Source organism: Pogona vitticeps, chromosome 14, assembly GCF_051106095.1.
Source record: "Pogona vitticeps strain Pit_001003342236 chromosome 14, PviZW2.1, whole genome shotgun sequence".
NCBI lineage: Eukaryota > Metazoa > Chordata > Lepidosauria > Squamata > Agamidae > Pogona > Pogona vitticeps.
The window spans coordinates 964,090-982,616 of NC_135796.1; the positions used below are offsets into that span (position 1 = coordinate 964,090).

General features: G+C 51.2%; 1 protein-coding gene across 1 annotated transcript; it reads right to left on the bottom strand.

The window, feature by feature from the left end:
* Positions 1-4,177: 4,177 nt before the first annotated feature.
* Positions 4,178-14,167, bottom strand: MLEC (malectin). The gene is made up of 5 exons (XM_020799180.3): positions 13,807-14,167; positions 7,912-8,090; positions 6,952-7,128; positions 5,936-5,993; positions 4,178-5,188 (listed from the first exon to the last, which is right to left on the bottom strand). The coding sequence occupies exons 1-5, from the start codon at positions 14,015-14,017 to the stop codon at positions 4,959-4,961; spliced, it is 855 nt and encodes a 284-aa protein (XP_020654839.3). The 5' UTR covers positions 14,018-14,167; the 3' UTR covers positions 4,178-4,958.
* Positions 14,168-18,527: the final 4,360 nt, after the last annotated feature.

The window sequence follows — 18,527 nt, forward strand, 5'->3', positions numbered from 1 at the left end:
AGGCTGAAACGTTTGGCTACTCATCCAAGGAGCTTCTTTGGTCTGAGGAGAGTTGGTAGGAGAGCCCCTGATATCTCCTCCATGTTGGCTTCAGTTCCCTCTGGTCTGAACAGGCTATTCAGTCGCTACCTGGATGAGTAGGGAAACATTTCTACCTACGAAGAAAGACATCCTCTTGCCTCCACTTCCAGGGAACCTCACCCGGAGGACTGAGCGTCTGTCCTGGCATCTTGGAGACAGCAGGAGTCACATTGGCCTTCCCTTCCTAAAAAGGTCACTGTAAGGCAGTGGGGAAGGAATGCTGTTTTTCCAAAAACGCATCCTATCAACCACGACACACAAGGACCCTCACTGACTAGGAATGATCCTTGAAATATCCTTTTTCTCTCTCTCCATTCCTCCTGCCTCCCTAAGATACAGGCCTTGCGTCCATCTGGGCTTGGAAGGGGTGGGTGGGTCAGAGGCTGCTGACCTTCTCTCCACATTGAAGCCACCCGTCAGCTGAAGCAGAGCGCCTGGGCTATAATGAACATACAATCTGGTCCAATGGCCCTACATTCAACTCCCCTTTCAGCACCCTCCAAAACCAGGAAGCTTGGAGACTTTAACACAATAGTCTATTTACTCAAGACTTCCTCTCCTCCCACCAGAGAAATGAATAAACATTGCAGGTTCCAATGTACTATTTTGGTCCTACCATCTTCCTTTGCTGAAGAAAGGAGTTCAGTCTGTGCCAAATCCTATCCCTCAAGCCCTGGAGGGACCTCCACTCCCTGGTCAACTGCTTATCTCCCCTCGTGGATATCCAGTAGGCAAAGGCGCTTGCTTCCCAGCCAGGCAAAGAGGGAGGGAGGCCTCCTCTAGGAGCTCACTTCCCTTGGTCTTCTCAGCCTCAAGCTGGGCTTCCAGAGGGGGGCTCCGTCAACTCAGGCATCTGAGCAAACGGTGACAAACCACACGGTCCCAATCGCTGGCCGCTGGCCTGTTACTACGGCGCAGGGGAAGAAGACTACAGGAATTGGGTAGAAGCACCTCTAGCAAAGGATAACCCACGGCCCGGGCTTGACCAGCTGTATCTGAGCTGCACAGTCACAGAAGGCAACTTGACTCCCAAAGCCGCTGCCTTGACAGAAAGTCATGACTAGATGGGGGATGGCAGGGGTGTCACAGCCTGGGGTGGTGGAGGAGGAGCAACACTTCGCTGCCTTGCAGTGCCTGAGGCGCGCATCGAGTAGTCATCCCACATGCAGAGAACAACTCAAGGTTCGCAGTGCAACAACAAGGCTGCATTCCGATGGCTAGGTGGAAACCAGAGGGAGCTCCCCCGCTGGCTGATAGGGACTCAGTTAGTCATGACAGTCCACAGCATCACGCCAACCTGTCCTGGCGCTCAGGAGGGTCGCTGCCAAAGCCGTGCATCAGAGTTGTGTTAACTACGGCCACAAATTTGGGCAGCTCCTCTCTTTTCTTCTCCTGACTAGGCCGAAAGAGAGGCCGCCTGGACCTTATGGTTGTGACATCTCAACACAGAGAGCGTAAGTCACAAAGCCTGAACTCTCTGACCTTCTCCAGGTGGAGGAGCCATCTGGCTCAAAAGGGACAGCTTCTCTCAGCAATGAATGCTCCATGGTGGTGGTGGTGGGTTTGTTTTTTTAAAAGAGGAAACAAAAGTTCCTTAAAACATAAGCTTCTTTTCAAGCAAAGCATCTTCCTCTCACTACCTGAAACACTGTCTAAAAGGCACAAACACACACCCAGACCAATTTAACTTTGGCATCCCTCTAATTTCCACCCGTCACATCTCCCCAAACTGAGAAGACACCTCCCAGCCGCCTCCTGCATTCAAACACTGGTGACTGAACATGCCAGGCATGGGACCGAATTCAGGAGGGGCAAACATCCTCCGTCCTCTCCGTGTCCTCAAAGGAAGGGCCTCTCATCTGCCAAGGAAGGATGGTTTCATACTTGAATCCATCTCTGCAGGGGAAAGGGATGATGGATGAGGGCACAGAGACCCTTTTCCTACTTCTTCCCCTTCAGGCATCAGGCACAAGAGTCAGGAATGGAGAAACCTTGCCCTCTTGTGTAGTATTTAGCTTGGAGAACCTTTTACATGGAGGCTCCTCATAAGCTTTTGCCATCTTTATGAACTCATCGTACTCCTTCATAGAGCATAACTATCTTGCAAGTCAGAAGCCAGCCTCTGATCTCTCCTGCTTTCCACACTGCCCAAGGCCAAAGCGGGCCTCACAGGAAACGGTCTCTTCTCCTTAAGGGAGGAGCAAACCTTCATCTGAAGGGGACAGAAGAGAGCCTGTAATCATTTGGGCAAACTGCACTCCCTCAACCCTTCAAGATATGGAAGCCATTCAAGATGAACAGAAGGGGAGACTAACTTGGGAGCAAACTCTCTCGGCTCCAAAGACATCAAATGTGGGGATACAGCCTTCTTCTGCGAAGAGCTGCCCCGGGCCCTCTTCACTGTACTTCTGCCCTCACAGAGGGAATAAGATGATCTGCCTAGGATGGACGGTCGCAACGCTAAAGGCAAAAACCAGGCCACCTTTGGCATATACTTGTTATTCCGCTTTATTTCGTAAATTGAGAACGGCCCCTAATAAGCGGCTACAAAATGGCGACTGTTTGAAGATGATCTGACCGTATGTACAGTATCAAGGAAGAACCAACATCCTCCGCTGCCCCCCCCATGTACCTGAATCCCCATAATAGCCACCTGCTGTCAAGAGTCGACAGTGAGAACGACTCCACCCGCCTTTCAAAGCAAGCGCTCCAGAGGGTTTTAAGAAATTCCACGCTTCCTTCCTGTCCTCGTCAAACAATGCCTAGAGCCGTGAGGAGAAAAAGCAGATGGGCAAACGAGTACGAGGGACTGTACCAAATCCCTGCCAGCCTTTGCAAGGTGCTCCACGAGGTTCTGCAACGGAGGAAAACAAACAAACAAAAAGGATAGGAAGAGGGTGGGGTGGGGCCCCTCGCTTCTGTTTTCATTTTAAAGAATGCTGCTTAACCTAGGAAGCATTCTTAAATTACAAGGCTCTTGGCTGGGTGGAAAGAACCGCTGGAGTTTTAAGCTTTGCTTGCCAATGCGAAAGCCCGCCCCTGCTGCTTAGATGCGACTCCCCTTTCGGGAAATGGAGCCGGAAGGTAGGAGCAAAGTTTGGAGGCACGTACCAAAGAACAGGTGTAGGAACAAATTCCAAATATTTGGGGATTCTGAAGAGGAAGGTACAAGTACGCAGTCAAGGCTGAGGACTCCCCAGGCCTGGGCCACTCTTCTGCATGGCAGCAGAACGGAGAAGAAAACACTCTCCCTTCGACAATCTCAAGCGGCTCATTTTAACAAACGGCATGAAGGTAAAAGCATTAACAGTGGGCACTACAAGTTGGATCAACCCCCCCTGGGTGACACGGAGTAGATCTCTGGGGAAATACATCAGAAAGGCCCTGGCAAGTCTGTGGCTCTGAAAGAGGATCACAAGACTCAGAGATCTTCCTACCCTATAAAAGGCATAAGGCAGCACCCCTCTTGGCCACGTGCAAAGCCTCTGTCAAAGCGCCTCTCTCTTCTTTCACCGCACTGTAGACATTTTGGTAGCCCAGAATAAAATTTATATTTCAAGGGCTGTTGCACCCCCGTGGCCATGGCAGAGTGCCTCAACTCAGAATATCAAAACAAAACCCTCACATGGAAACGGGTGGCCACTGGAGCCAGTGAAACTGATGTGAATTCTCTCTCGCCCTTCCAAAATCCATGCCTGCAACTCAGCTTTCCAGTCAATCTAAAAACAAAACAAAACCCAAACAAACCCCAAATCTCCCCACACCAACTCTGGCAACAACAAAGCTAGGCTTAAGGTTTCCTTGTGAAGGAGCTGGTTCAGCAACAAACAGGATGATGACCTCAGCTCAAAAAGTGGCACATCTTCTGACTACAAAATGAAAAGGCCACTGGGGAAAAAAAGATCGCCCTACAATCCTAGATGGCCCTGGGAGCTTCGGCTTCAACGCCCCACACGCGCTGAGAACGTGGAGGCTTCCACACCCCATGTTCTCATCAGGGTGGCAGCGCATGGGGGGGGGACACCGGGTGTTTCCTAAGAGGGAAAGAACCAACCAAAGGGCCGTTAAAGGGAACTTGTGGAATGGGATGTGTGTGTGTGTGTGTGGTGGGGGGAGGGAGAGGAGGAGGAAATCCCCCAAAGGACAACCAAAGGCGTCAGTGTCAAGAGTCAGCACAACCACAAAGGGAAAACGGCCTGCCTGAACCTGAACCCTTTCTGGGGCCGCCATCGGCTGGATGCCACAGGGACCTGAGCAATAAAGTCTCTCCCAGGCAGGGCGGTGGAACAAGGGCAACCGGTTCGTCCTGTTCCAGGACCCAAAGACTCCACCAACCCAAGAGAAAACAGCCAGGGCCGGGCCTTCTCCTTTTAGAACAGAAAACAAGTACCGTGGGTTGAGTCATGAACTTTCCAGCAGAGGTCAAGGAGAAGCCTGCCACCCTCCTGGCAGGTCCAGCACTTATGTGAATCAGGCCAGCCAACGGATCAACACCACCGGGCAAAATCTCCTTGTCCTTAGGGCGGCATCCCCTCCCCTCCCTCCTTCCTCGGACTCCATCTTGCTTTTGCCTGGGAATGCAGTTCGTCTGCATTCTGACCACCAGGAGGACACAGTTTTTGCTCCGGGCAGGGAAGGCGGCTGCTTGTGGCCCAGCCGGATGGGGCCCACGGGGCTGCTGAGGTGGACAGGAAGGAGGCGTTGGCCAAAGAAAGCGGCCCAAGCGCTCTCTTCTTGTACCTGCTGCTGCTTCTGAGCAAACTTTTATTTTCCTTAAATTACGAGGAACGTAGAGAAGCCAGAACAGCCACCATGCTTGGTAGGACTCCTCCTCTCCAGCCCGCCGTCCCTCGTGCCAGGCCAGCCTTGTCTCTCTCTCACAACCGGCACAGGCAGAAGAGGGTGGGAATGAAGACACCAAAGGCCACTAAGATAGGGAACATGAGGCTGCTGTTGTCCGAGGCGTAGGGGTTTGGTGTGCGGGGCCCGGACTGGACCCGGTTCTTATTGGCCTGCTTTTTAGTGCTGGATCCCTCTTCATACTCCTCTTCCTCCTCTTCCTCCTCTTTTTTTTCCAGGCCTGGGTGGGGCTGCAGCTTTGGAACATCTGTGGGAGGGAATCACACCAGGGTTTCCATCACATTAAAAAAACAAAACAAAAAACAGGCATCCTTGGGCTAAAGAGGTGCATGTTTTACACAGTCTCTAGCTGTCTGAGCCCACTCCCACGGCCAAGGTTTCCGCCAAGGAAATTGAGGGGTTGGTAGCACAGGGCAGGACTTGGCCAGGTCCCCGGGAGAGCTTCAGAGCATCACCTCTCTGCATTAGGAAAGAGGACACCAAGCACTTCGCAAATCCCTGGATTCCATAAGATGGAACCACAGCAGTTAAAAAGGCCTCCCTCTGCTGTAATGGCCTAGTGAAGATACACTCAAAGTCCTCAAGGCTAAGGAGAAACCTTTCACACGTTTCGTGTTTAAACCATGTGCTGATGGTGGCTCGATGTGAATGTTTCTGAGGTTTGTAGCACCATCCAGAGATACACAGCTACTTTTTGTGTATGGAGGAGAGCCTAACCCCTTTACTTCTGCCTGATGTGCAAGAGAAGCCACAAGTGGGACCCTCAGGCAAAACGCCAGTGAGGGCAGGGAGAGAGTTTCCAGGTTTGATTCCACACACACACACACTCCTCAAAGGCCAGCAGGTCAAGAAATGCCCCCAGCCCATGCCTGTTTCTCCCCCAACCCTCCATCTGGAGGAGGGCACTTTACGTGCTACTTCAAATGATTCTTCAAAAGCTTAACTACCAATATCCAAACCAGCCGGACATGGGAGGGACGGTGGAAACACTCACCGTCCACTGTGCCCGCGAGAACGTAGAGTGCGCAGATTTTGGGATTATCATAGTACCCCTGCAGGGGAAACAAAAGCAGCACAGATCAGGATCATCCATTACCACCAATTCATGCAGAATGGCCTGCAATTCTGGGATGTGAGAAGCTGTCCAACACCTTGGCTGCGCTTACCTAGAGGTTTTTGGAGCTCAACCTTACACCCTCAACTGGAAGCTTAATGTATTATTTTAACTGGGTCTTCATTTGTTGTGAAATCACGGACAGAAAGCCAGCATGCCACAAGCCTGGCCTCTGATCACCCATCTACTGTAATGTGGGTTGGGAACAGAAGCTGCCTATTGACATTTATGAGTCAAGAAGCCCCAGTTTGAGAATACCCCTGTGCAATTACACACAAGGGAGCGGAGGCCAACTCTGTTACATCCAGGCAATGTGAAATAATAAAAAGTAGTGATTGAAACAAATTTTCCAAAGTTCTTGTTCATGCATGTTCTAAACCAGCTCGAATATTAAATCATGGCTGCTCTTATCCTAAGATACTGGTCTTAATGTCAATTCCCACTGACACGGGTACACCATCCTCCCAGGGTAACGCGTGTAACTCTCCTTGAAGGTGTGTGTGTGTGTGCACAGTGTCCTTCACATTTCCTAGCATGAATGGACGGCAGCTCCTTGCGTAAATACAGAGGCATGCACAGGAAAGAGGCAAAACCTGTTGATCCGTTTTTGGCCAATGCCTCACTGTTCAGAACTAAGCCTCTCCTGAAAGTCTCATTCTGGGAAAGGTTTCTTCAGGCTGGGCTGCACCACATTGTGTGTTTGTTTGTTTGTTTCTGTGTGCGTGCATGCAGAAGGCTTAGCAAAAAAGGAGGGATGAGCAAATCTATCTTGCAGATGGTAATCGACTGTGAACCTTGCATACCTTCGACAACATGAAAAACTGAGAGTGAACAAGAGAGAGAGCGAGAGCGCGCACGCACACTGTGGGCATCTGCAGACCAAAGGCTCTCATTACCTTGACAAACTCAATGTTAAGCTTTCCCGTGAATGTTGAAACTTCTCCTTGGACACTCAGCTTCCCCTTCTTGATGCTAATAGGAATGATCTCATCATGCGCTGTGCTGTGTCCAACTCTGTCAAAGATGTCCAAGTCTTTCACCACTACGTGGCCATTCACGCGCACGTCAAAAACCTTTGGGGGGAGGGGAGGAAGACAAAGGAGACACATCTCCATTGGAGTGGCAGGTGGACCAGACTGGCCAACTACTGGCAGATCGCTAATTCCGAAAGCTCCTTGGGTCAGAAGCAGCAATGTCCCCTGGCCCTGCTGCAGCCATGTTCCTTAGTTACACAGAATTCTTCTCAGGAAGAAAGCAAGCCACTGCCCTCTCATCCTACCTCACGGAAATTCTGTGTAACTCAAAACGTGGCGTGCTTTGTCATCAACAGATGCTGACCTGACAGGGACACCCTGTTACTAATTTTGTAACTCATCTTGCCAGCTTCTGAAACAACAGGTAACATGGTCAACACACCTCACTGGCAAAGTGAGCAAGACCAGTAACCCTCGTTTCCGCTTACAAAATAGGTGTTGCCATTTTTGGACAATGAACAGCCCTTTATTGTGGACAACTAGGATCCCAGGGACAGGGTCAGGGTTCCTCACTACAAACCACCTCCTCAAAGTCTTTGGCCAAGTCCTCAAAATGTTCAGAAATGTAAAGCTGTGGTTCTTCTGCTTTAGAATCAGCGAAGGAGAGAGAGGACTCATGCCTGCTACAGAACACATTCTCAAGGTCAGCTGATGTTCATGGCAATACCCGCAGGCCTCAAGGGCCTCTCAAAAAGCTCTTTTTTGCCCATGCAGATGAAACGGGGCAGCACAGAGTCACGCAGGCATAGAAACCACATACCATCCCCACCACCGCTGAGGATGACCTAGGCGTGGACCTCAGCCGGAGAAGAGGCTGCTTACCTTCTGCTGTGACTGTGCAAAATAGACCTCTGCAAACTTCAGCACCAGCACATAGTCCCCCTCTTCCTTGATGGGCACCTCGTAGCCAAAGGTCTCCTCGTTGTAGCGTTCCGTCTGGTAAAGAATCTGATCTTCCGGGTTGGACCGCAAGATCGGCAGCTTCATGCCATAGTCGGAGGCTGTGTTCCAAAAATAAACAGTGACCCTTTCCAAGCGCCTTGCAGAGCTGAGCTTTCTTTGCGTGCAGAAAGCCTTCAGAAGGCCACCCCACACCTCCACGTCCTCACCTGCCCCTTCCGGCAGCCCCATCCCAGCTAAACCCTTCCAAAGGGCTCTTTCGGAACAACCATCCATCCGAGTAGAGCCTCTTGCGGACAAGGCCAGGAAAGCAGAGCACTTACGTGTAGGGCGACTATCAAAATCTTGAAGCCAGCATGTCAAATTATGGTTGAATCACAGTTCAAAGCACACCCTGACACATGTGAGGGAGAGACGTGAGACCTCTGTGCCAGGTCCTCGGCACCCACATGGTACCAGCTGTTGTTCTCAAGCTACAAACGCCAGTTGAAACTGAGAGCCTGTTCTCTTTAGGGAACACTTGCTGTGCTTCCCCACTGCGTCCACACCAGCTAAACGAGAACTTTTTCTACATTATTTTCCCTTCGTAAAAGAGAGCTTCAAAGTGCGAGTCAATGAAAAATGGAGAAGACCTTTGCAAACGGCTTGCCTACAACAGGGCTACAGAACACCACATTTTCCTTCCCTTTACCTGGCTGGGGATTCCTGCATGCCACACTGGCAGGGGCACTCCCCTCTGCTTCTGTTACTGAATGATCAGAGAGAATGATGGGAGAACAGCAAGGTACAGAGAAATTTTGCCAGAAGACACGAGACAGCTGTATTCTAGGGGGGTTTCCATTGAAGAAATGACACTAGATGGCCTGCAGTTTGCCTGTAACTTTTTATTAAACGTCTGCGCCTGGCACTGCCATGGCCAACCGGGAGTGTTAAGCGAGTTCATCTTACACAGAAATCCTTGCAATTCCCATGAGATTTAAACCCTCTCTAGACAACCAACAAAGGAATTGACCTGTTGTGTAACTGCCTGGTTCACTGCTCCACCTTCTGCTGCAACTCCTGCACTGGGTGCTATCCAAACAGAGGCACATCAGACACATACACACAACTATGCAAAAGCATGGCAGAATCCTCCTTTTTTCAGAGGAATCTGCCCAGTGCACAAGCCTCCAACACATGCACTGCGCTCCTCAAGAGTCACACGAGTTTACACAGATTTAGACACCAGAAGTAACGATTTTCTGTGTAATAAATAGAGCGGGCTCCCATTTTTTGTGTCAAGATGAACTGATTCCGGTAGCCTTCACTAGCAGAAATCAGAAGAAAACTCTGATTGTTCTTTCAAGTAAGCCCTAGCAAAAGGAAGAAAACGGAAACCACAATCTATGCACAAGATCCATGCCTGCTAACTAGAACAAAAATGGAGATACCTTTCAAGCAGTAGCCAAAGAGAAAGGTTTCACAGAGAACCCATATCAGTGAGCAGGAGGAAATTAAAACCCTTTCAGACTAGAACAAATGGACAGCTGTACACCTGCATGCTTTCTCCTTCCCACAAAGCAAAGAAGACGACCTTTCCACCAGTGGTGGTTTTTGGAAACGTTACCTTCCAAAAAGTCGCTGGCTTTCAGCATAACACTCGCAGTGCACAAAGCTGTCTCTTTTTTGGAAGAAGTCCAATCTGCTTGTACCGGAATCCTCCACCCCCACCATCAACTCCCATTTCAACACCCTCCAACACACAGCGGTGGACATTTCACCTCGCTGTTACCACCCAGGCAAAGGAGTCCATACACAAGTGCGTCAATTTCTCTTTCTTCTCCATTTATGCAAGTTGCTCAGGCTCTGCAGACTTTGTTCTAAACTGTAAACCACAGAAAAGCAGAGCCCAAGCAAAGGAAATGCAAGTGACCTTGCCGCGTTATCTCATCCTAAGAGCTTCCAGGAAAGCAAGCGGCACACAGCATCCAGGATACTTTCCAAACTTTAAGGAAAGGTAGCAAAGGACAAGAGGGCAGAGGTGTGGCGTAGACTCACTGGTTCTACATGGAACTAAGAAAAGCAGGCAGCAGTTAGTGGAAACAAAGGGCAACACATACAACCCGTTCCATATGGTGAGGTGCACGAGTGCACCCACAAGCAACCCGCCTCAACCTCCTTTCTTCCTCACCCTGCCTTTGTAAGAGCTCCACCACAGCTTACTGAGAGAGGAAGAAAAGCAGGTGGAACTCAGCAGCCGGAACCCACCAGCCTCCAGAACTTTCCAACTCACCACCCTGGGCCTCACCAAACCCCTTGCAGAGGACAGGAAAAGACCGAGATTTGCAGGCAGAGGCCAGAATTGGAAAGCATCTGGCAAACACCCCTCAGGGTCTCCTTTGCTCCATGACCGCTAATATTGGTTTCTGGAAAGGTCTCTATGGCTGGCAAGCAGCAACTGCACACCCTAGAGGAGGCATCAGCTCCAACTAGACCTCCTTGCTGTCTTCAAACCCCAAACGGAATGAACTGCATGTCCGTGAGTGCTGAGGCTCATCAGCTTTTGTTTGAAAAGCCACAGCCATCAGAAGCGCAAGAAGGGGCTTGGGTCCTGTTTTTGGTGTACAATGCAGATCAGAACATGAGCTCTGTGCACTGAGAATTTTGCTTCCAAGAATGTTTTGCTTCTACTAGCAGAAGAAAGCTTCTAGCCTTTATGAATGCACAACAGTTATCCTGCCCGATCATTTCTAGCCCTCAGGAGGCGAATTGAAATCAGGGAGGATGGCCTTGCAGATGAAGTCTAACAATGAGCTTCAGTGTAAAATGAGCTAGCAATTTATTTATTTATGTCCTTATTGTGCACAAACTAGCATGATGGGAGATCTTGAGCTTGCTTCAATACAACAGACCTTGCTCTCCGCAGGCAGAAAGTTTTCTGCAATGTGATCACAAGAGCAAGACCTTCATTATAGGCAGTAAAATTACATCCTGCCTCTCCAAAAGCCTGTGACTGTGAAGGAAGATGACAGGCAAGATCTGTCTTGCACAGGGTTGCTGAGCTCCCCTCCCCTCCATCATGCCTTCTCCCCTGTCAGCAGGAGTTCAGAGGGAGTTGTGGGGAAGCCCAGGGCGCACCAACCCCTTGCAAAAGTCTCTCTCCAGCCTAGTACAGACTGATTACTTGTCTGTTCAGGGAACCAGGAAGGAAGACCCAGCAGAAGTCAAGACACAGAGGCGAAGGAATTTGGACTAGACCAAGGGAGAAAAGCTCCCGCCCAGACAGAACGAGTGCCGCCTCCATGGGCCACCTGAACCCACACGAAAGGCGGGCAGGAAAGAAAGTCAAAGAGGAGAGGCTCCAGGCACATCAGCTGAACTCAACACAAGGCCTCCTCCACGGCTCTCCTCTATCAGAGCACAGAAGAAAAAATTCAAAAGAAAAGAATTTTGGGGTGGGAGATTGGTTTTTTTTTTAATTATGCCAAATGTAAGACGTTAGAAACAGTTGGGAAAGCGCAGCCACCAACGGCTCCCAGAAAAAGCACCCGAGGTGAGGGGGGAGGCCCCTGTGGCAATCATTTAGCAAAGGCAACCGCCACCTGCCAGCAGCCTAACCACAAAGAAGAAAAAAAAAAAAAACATGGCAGGCTCCATTTCCAGGATGCCACCTCTGCAGTTCCCCATTCATAAGCGGGAGGGACCTCCAGAGATAAGAGGCAATGCCCGAAGGGGCAAAGTCCAGCCAGGAGTTTAGAAAGCAGCCTGGGCAGAAGGAGGGAGCAAGCTAGGTGGGGAGGAGTCAAAATCCAGGTGCAGGAAAGGAGTGGAGAGGAGGGAAGGGGGGGAGCGAAGACCAGGCCCAAGGGAAGGAGGGCCGTGCAGTGAAGAAAGAGGGGGGCAGAAGGTGCAAGCGTTCAAGGTCAGAGGGAGTGGCGCCTTCCTCTCAACGCCTGGCAAAATGGAGAGATGGGCCCTTGCTTACATTTCTGCTCGCATCCAGAGGGAGAATTGGCATTTATATTTATTTATTTATTTATTTGTTCAATTTATATCCCACCCATCTGGTATATTCTACCACTCTGGGCATTCACACCAGGAAGACAGAACAGGGGTGGCTGCAGCATTTGCTGCAAAATGTACAGGTGGGGGTAGCAGAAGTGGCAAGTGGGATCAAAAAGCCACCCCTCAGAGAGGCAAGGAGAGTGGGCAGGCAGGCAGGCAGGCAAGCCTGGAAGAGCAAAGGGGAGCAGCGACAGGATCCAGGATGGCATAAGGCCACAGGGGAGGAAAATGGGGCCGGAGGGCGGACTATATTCTAGTCACAGAATTTAGGACAGAAGTGGGACCTGGCGGAGAGAATGTGCCTAGCAATATGGCCACCTGACATTTATGCAAAACGCTGGAGTTTCCCCAAGGGCTTCGCTTACTTTCCTACAGTAACCGCCACAATGACTCTACAAAACAGATTCTTCTCATTATCAGCACATCCATTTTGCTGATGTGCTGCTGACTGTACCATGGCGTGATCAACACAACTGGGGCTCCAATCCTAAGCACACTGCCCCCGCGGCTGAGAATCCCAAGGGCTCTGCTACCTCAGCTCCTGGGCCAACGGGATTCACGCCAACCTTGGCCTTCTATTCAGATTCTGCAGCTGGTCCAATGAGTCTGACCTCGTCAGTAAAACCAAGTGGGTTCAGGCCAAGAGGATTCACTCTGGAGCACCCGTGAGCAGGGGCTGCACGGCTAGGAAATCCTTTGCTCTGATAAAAATTTGGAACCACACATTTTCCAGCCCACATCCTTAGCCACAGATTGCTCTACACTGTTCCTGGTGCAAGTGTTGGACTCAGGAGGCCTGGGTTCAAATCCCCACTAGGCCATGGCAATTGATGTGAAGAGCAGCAGCAATAAATCCATGCCTTACATGTCTCAAACCAGCCAGAAGTAACTCAATAACACACAACATACACAAATGGCGACATAATCACTTTTAGCCAAGAGCAGGGAAGCTATTTCTGCCTATTCTCCTGCAGTAACCAACCAGGATGCTACTTTTCACACTAAACAGCACTGTTCATTTAGATTAGTTACATTCAACTGAGTCGAACTGAGAGAGCATGGCCTCGCTGTCAGGCATGTGTAGAAAGGAGTCTGGGGCATTTTGTACCCTTGCATGACCTGGTATTCAGAGACAGACTCTCTCTGTACCCGCAGGTTCTATCTTGGTAATCGCCACCAACAGACTTGATCTTATCTGCCAACCCTCCTAACCCGATGCCACCGCCACCACCTGGGGCCTTTGCACCTCCCGGATGCTGCAAGTTCCAGAAGTGAATTACAACTGATGTGATGATGACTTGCTCTCTGACTCTATTCTCTCTGGGGCAATGGAAACTTTTTTTGGGGTGCATGGGGGAGGGAGACCAACACTCCTACAAGCCCACCTCCACCACAATTTCTGTGTGTGTGTGTGTGAGAGAGAGAGAGAGAAATCTCGATAAAGGGAACTTTTCCAACTTTCACCTCTTCCCCCGCTTGACACGGGGGAGGGGAGCGCAGGCCCAGAAGTCTGAAAAATCCCGGTCGCCCCTGCAGAGCTGGGGGTGGGGAAAGCGGGGGCCCTCTGGGCACTGCAGTCCAGCAATATCCGGAGGACCACCAGGTTCTTCCTCCACCTTGCACCTGGCGGCCACCATGCCGCTCTTTCTGGGTTTCTCGGCGTCGCAGCACCCGCCCCCCCTCAAGGGAAGGTTCTTTCCCTCCCCCCCCTCCCCAGGCCGGGCCGGGCGCATCTGGTGGCCAGGCGTTCCACCGGCGGCCAGAAGTGCTCACCTCGTCCCACCCGTCCTTCGAGGGGGTCCTTCCGGAAGTGGATGCCGTGGACGTCGACGTGGGCCTCCCCGCCGGCGTTCACGGCCCAGATCACGCTGTCGGCCAGGCCGGCCCCTTCCACGCCGGGAGGCGGCGGGGCTGCCAGGAGCAACGCCAGCAGCCAGAAGAGCAGGGAGCCGCCCGGCGGCGGGGTCCCCCCGGCCCCGGCCATCGCTGGCTCCTTCCCGGCGCCTCACTTCGGCCGCGGTCCCACTGCCCCGACGCTGCCGCTGCCGCCTTCGCGCCCCCCGAGACGCATCCCGCCCGGCCGGCCGGCCGGCCTCTCGCTCGCTCCCTCCTTCCCTCAGCTCGCCTGCCCGCCTGCCTGCCTGGCCTCCTCTCACGCCGACGCCTCAGCCGCAAGGGGGCACCCGAACCCGCTAGCTTTGCCGGCTCCCCGCCTCGCCGGCCAATGGCTGCGCCACGTCGCGGCCCCTCGCCTCCCCGTTGGCTGCCCGGGGGCCGCTATTTGCATAGCGGCCAGCCCGCCAGCCCATAGGCGCTCGCGCGCGCGACGTACGTAGGCGCCACGTTGGAGGCGGGGGGAGCAAGTTGCGTTGCAGTGAAGAGGGCTGCGGAGAAGACGGTTGGGGCGGACCATCTGTTCCGATTCCAGGGGGGGAGATGAAGAGGTTGTTCTTAAACATTTCCCGCCTTTCACCTTCTTACCAAGAGCCGCGCGGTCTATTTCGTTGCAATCAAAACATAAGGCGTTTGACGTTTTAGGTTTCTCTCCAGGACGCCTCGCTTGCCCTTGATTTCATTCTACAAGCCCGACGCGACGACCAAGCCCCGCTTTGCCATCCTTTGCCTAGCACCAGCCCTCGGCACGATTGATCTCCCCTCCTCCTCCTCATCCGGTGGTACAGCCCAAGACGGGCTGCCCAACCAGGAATCTCCAGCGCGGCTTGAGCGCGCGGGGGATTGTGGGGGGAGAGGGAGGGAGGAGAAGAAACCGGAAGCCCAACTCTAGGGGCTTGGAGGCCTGGCCATCGTCATGGCAACCGTCCGACTCTCGAGTTAGAGGCGGGGCCTCGTTGCCTCCCTGTTTCTTATGTGCCACCGAGTCGTTTCTCATTTATCCCCGTGTTAGAAAGCTCTGCAAGAATAAGAGTGGTGGCCGCTCAGCCTCTTCTTGGGGGCCCCGCAAGATGACGAATGCATGAAGAAAAGGGAGCCCCTGAGCGCGTGCAGAGCGCCTGCCCTTGCCCCCCTCCCTCCGTCCCCTGTGCTCGGACATCCTCGAGCCCCCTTCGCCAGCATCAGAACATTTTCCCTTATCGGGAAAAAGGCGGCCGATCAATAAAATAAAACGAAATGTTCCAAGACACGTTGCTCCTCTTAATTCCGAGTTTTTTTTCCCTTGGGGGGGCGGAAGATCGGGGTTCCCCCGGGGAGGAGGAAACGGAGGCCGTGGGGGGGGGGCGAGGCATAAACTCCAGGGTGCATCTAAACCCAACCGGACCTTCATCCTGTGCCTAGTCCCTGGCAGAGGAGGCCAGCTGGATTGAAGGGATTGATCTCGTTATTGATTGATTTCAATCATTTTTATCCCCTCCTGTGTCCTTAAGAAGGACCCAAGGCAGCTTTCCACAATGAAAAGACTATTTAAGATTAGTAACCATGACTATACAATACTGGAAGGATCGAGGAATGCACTACCAAAAACCAGAAGCAACCCAAAAATACATCCAGTGCCTTAAGGCTAAGGGACAACCATCCTGCCTGCGATGCAATGGATACAGTCTCGGTTGGGACTAGTAATAGGGTACTGGACAATACGCTGACTTTAACATGGGGAGTTATTTTGTTTTACTTTATTGCAAAGCCATAAACATTGATTTCCCCGAGGACCCTATTCAAGTCCTAAATCCTAAAATTCAAATCCTAAAATTCAAGTCCTGCAAAAAGCACATCACCTGCATCTTTTTTGTCAGGGTTTTCCGGTGATGGAAACCTTGAATGCTCACTTCCCGCATTCCTCATGCCGTTATCACCTTGCAGCTCATTTCCCGGTGCTGCTTTGCAGGGTTCTTTCCATTTGACCTCCCTCCCCACTTATCTTCTTCATCACCATGGATACTGCCTAAAAACCAGTGACCCAGATATGGCATTCCATATTTATGAGGAAGTGGACTGCAGTCCAGGAAAGCTTACACGGAAAGGCATTTATTGCTCTCAGAACTGCTATCATTTTTTCTTTCTTTTTCTTGGTATGAAGATCATCTCTGTGCTGACCTGGTCAGAGAAGGAGTTTGCGTCCATCCGGACGTACTGTAACTGTTCCTCCACCAAGGGAGAACCTCTTGTCTCCTGGTCAGTTTCGAGGGAGGGAGGGAAGGAAGAAGAAAAAAAACTTTAGTTTTTGTCCGTGTCTTGGTAGCCTTTCTGCTGTGAGAGGATGGACCACTCACGGACATGGTAGCTGGCCTCAAAAGGATCACACCCACCTGGACCCAAGCAAAGTGGTACAGCCATAGGGCCAAACCTCTTGGGATGGCATGGCAAGACTCTGTGGACACCTTCCTCCATTCCTCGAGGATGGCCATGGTCTGTATCTTCATAGGAATCCCCACCCAGGAGCCCAATGGCAGCTTCGGAGTAAGGCACCCCCCCCCTGCAAATCCAGGGAATCGGCTTGAGCTTCCCGTCTCCTTTGGGCAACCGAAAGCAGAGATGCTCCTCAGAAAGAGAGGAAGTAAAGAAGCAATGGCAACATCCCCATAATTATATTGCAAGCAATTCTCTTTTTAGTGGCCGTTAAGCTGCTCACCAGGGTTGGCGAGAGAGATAAATTTTTCATTTGCTCAGAACAGGAAAAGAGCAAAAACTGAAGGGGAAAGCCCGAGCTGCTTATTTTCGCGCACAGAATGAATGCCGAGCGTGCGGCAGATGTTAAATGCTACTTAAGGAAGCTGTGAGGAAGTAATAAGCCTGGCTATTAACAGGATAGCAGTCTATTCTCCAAAGGACAAGGCAGTATTCTTTTCCTCCCCGTGTTTCCTTCCACCCTCTCCAAAGAAGGAGAAAAATGTCAACAGGCACAGAGGGTTCTTTTCCTCCACTGGGATTTCCATTCTGGAAATGTCGGAAGGATGCATTCGGTCGTTAGGCCTCGTGCAGGTTTCCTGAAAACGTACGTTCAAGTTGTTGGGAAACGGAAATCCACCGAGGAGCAGCGTCTGCACAGATCCAAACCCTGGCCTTGCGGAGGGCATTTAATGAGGAGGGAAAGGAAGGGAAGGTGAAGGTGGGATGGAAAGGGGAAGGAAAAGGCTGCTAGCAGGCTCCGGGGCTGCCTTGGGCCTGCCAAGAGAAGCCTTTGATCACTGCTTTTTCACTCCAGACGGTGTTGTAAATTATTCAGAGTGCTTTTCAAAGCCTGTGGAGAACATCTGGCATTTAAAGCAACAGCAGCCACGGACAGCTGAATTACTTCGGTGACATGGCTCTTCATCATGCGCAAGGACCAAAGACTCTGTAATGAAGCGGTGGGGAGAGAGGGAGGGAGGGAGGGAAGGAAGGAATGTCTTTTGAAAGTGGCCATTGACCAAAGTGTTGTGTAGTGAGCCCGGCATCACTAGGGAGACAGGGAAGAGGCGCTAGGTGGAGCTGTGCCATCGCAAATTTCGGTGCCAACCTTTCCTGCTTGCAGGAGTCATCGTTGGATGGGGACAGAAAATAAGGGAAGGTTACTTTTTTTTGACCACAATCCCCATAATCCCTCAACCCCCCCCCCCAAAGGAACTTTCCCAAGCTCTGGAGAGGGGGTGCCCTCTAATTCCAGCCCAGAGCTTGCTTGCATTTGTGTCATCTCTGGCCAGCCGTCAGCCGACCTCAGCTTTCATGGCTGCAGATCCAGGCAGGACCGTTTTGCATAAAATGCAAACAAGGGGGCCTTATTTGCATATCATGCAAATACACACATGAGTTCTGCCCTTGTTTTTCTACCAATATACTTCCACCTCGGTGTCATTGACATAATAATAGTCATGGAGCGGAGAGATCCAGGAGAGTGTAATCGTTGGAGTGATGGTTTTGCAAAAGGGAGTCCTGAGTTCCAATTCCTGCGTAATCACAAAGTTCACTTGATCCCTATGGGATCACCACTGACTTTCAGCCCCACCTGCCTTATCGGGCTGTTTTTGAGATAAAGTGCCTGCGTACATTGCCGGTGTCTATGATTGAATAAACAGTGTTTGGTGTCTATGATTGAATAAACAGTGTTTGCTATCCTCGGAGCACTTGGTGATTTTTAATCACAACACATAGGTTAATCGGCTCATCTACGCCATGATCCTGGAGATTTCACTCAATTATTGGCCAGAATCTTGTGTAGTAAATTGCATTAGAGTAGGCCTATCAAATCAATAGGGATTTAGTGAGTCAGATCTTCTGCAATTAATGCAAACAGCCCTATTCTGTGTCTTACTATGCTAAAGTAAGTTACAGTTAGAGTAGGTCCGTTTGAATCAGTGAAACGTAGGGAGGCATCGACTCAGCAAACCCTTGTTGGTTCACTGAGCCTGCTCTAGGCGAAGCATCAGGATTTTGCCCGCTGTTTGCTAATGACCAGATACGGCAGCCAAAGAGGAGAGAGAGATGGGTTAGCTGTATTAGTTTAAAAAGTACTGGACGGCAAGAACTGGGTTCTAATTCTGCTTGACTTTCATAGTGAAGAT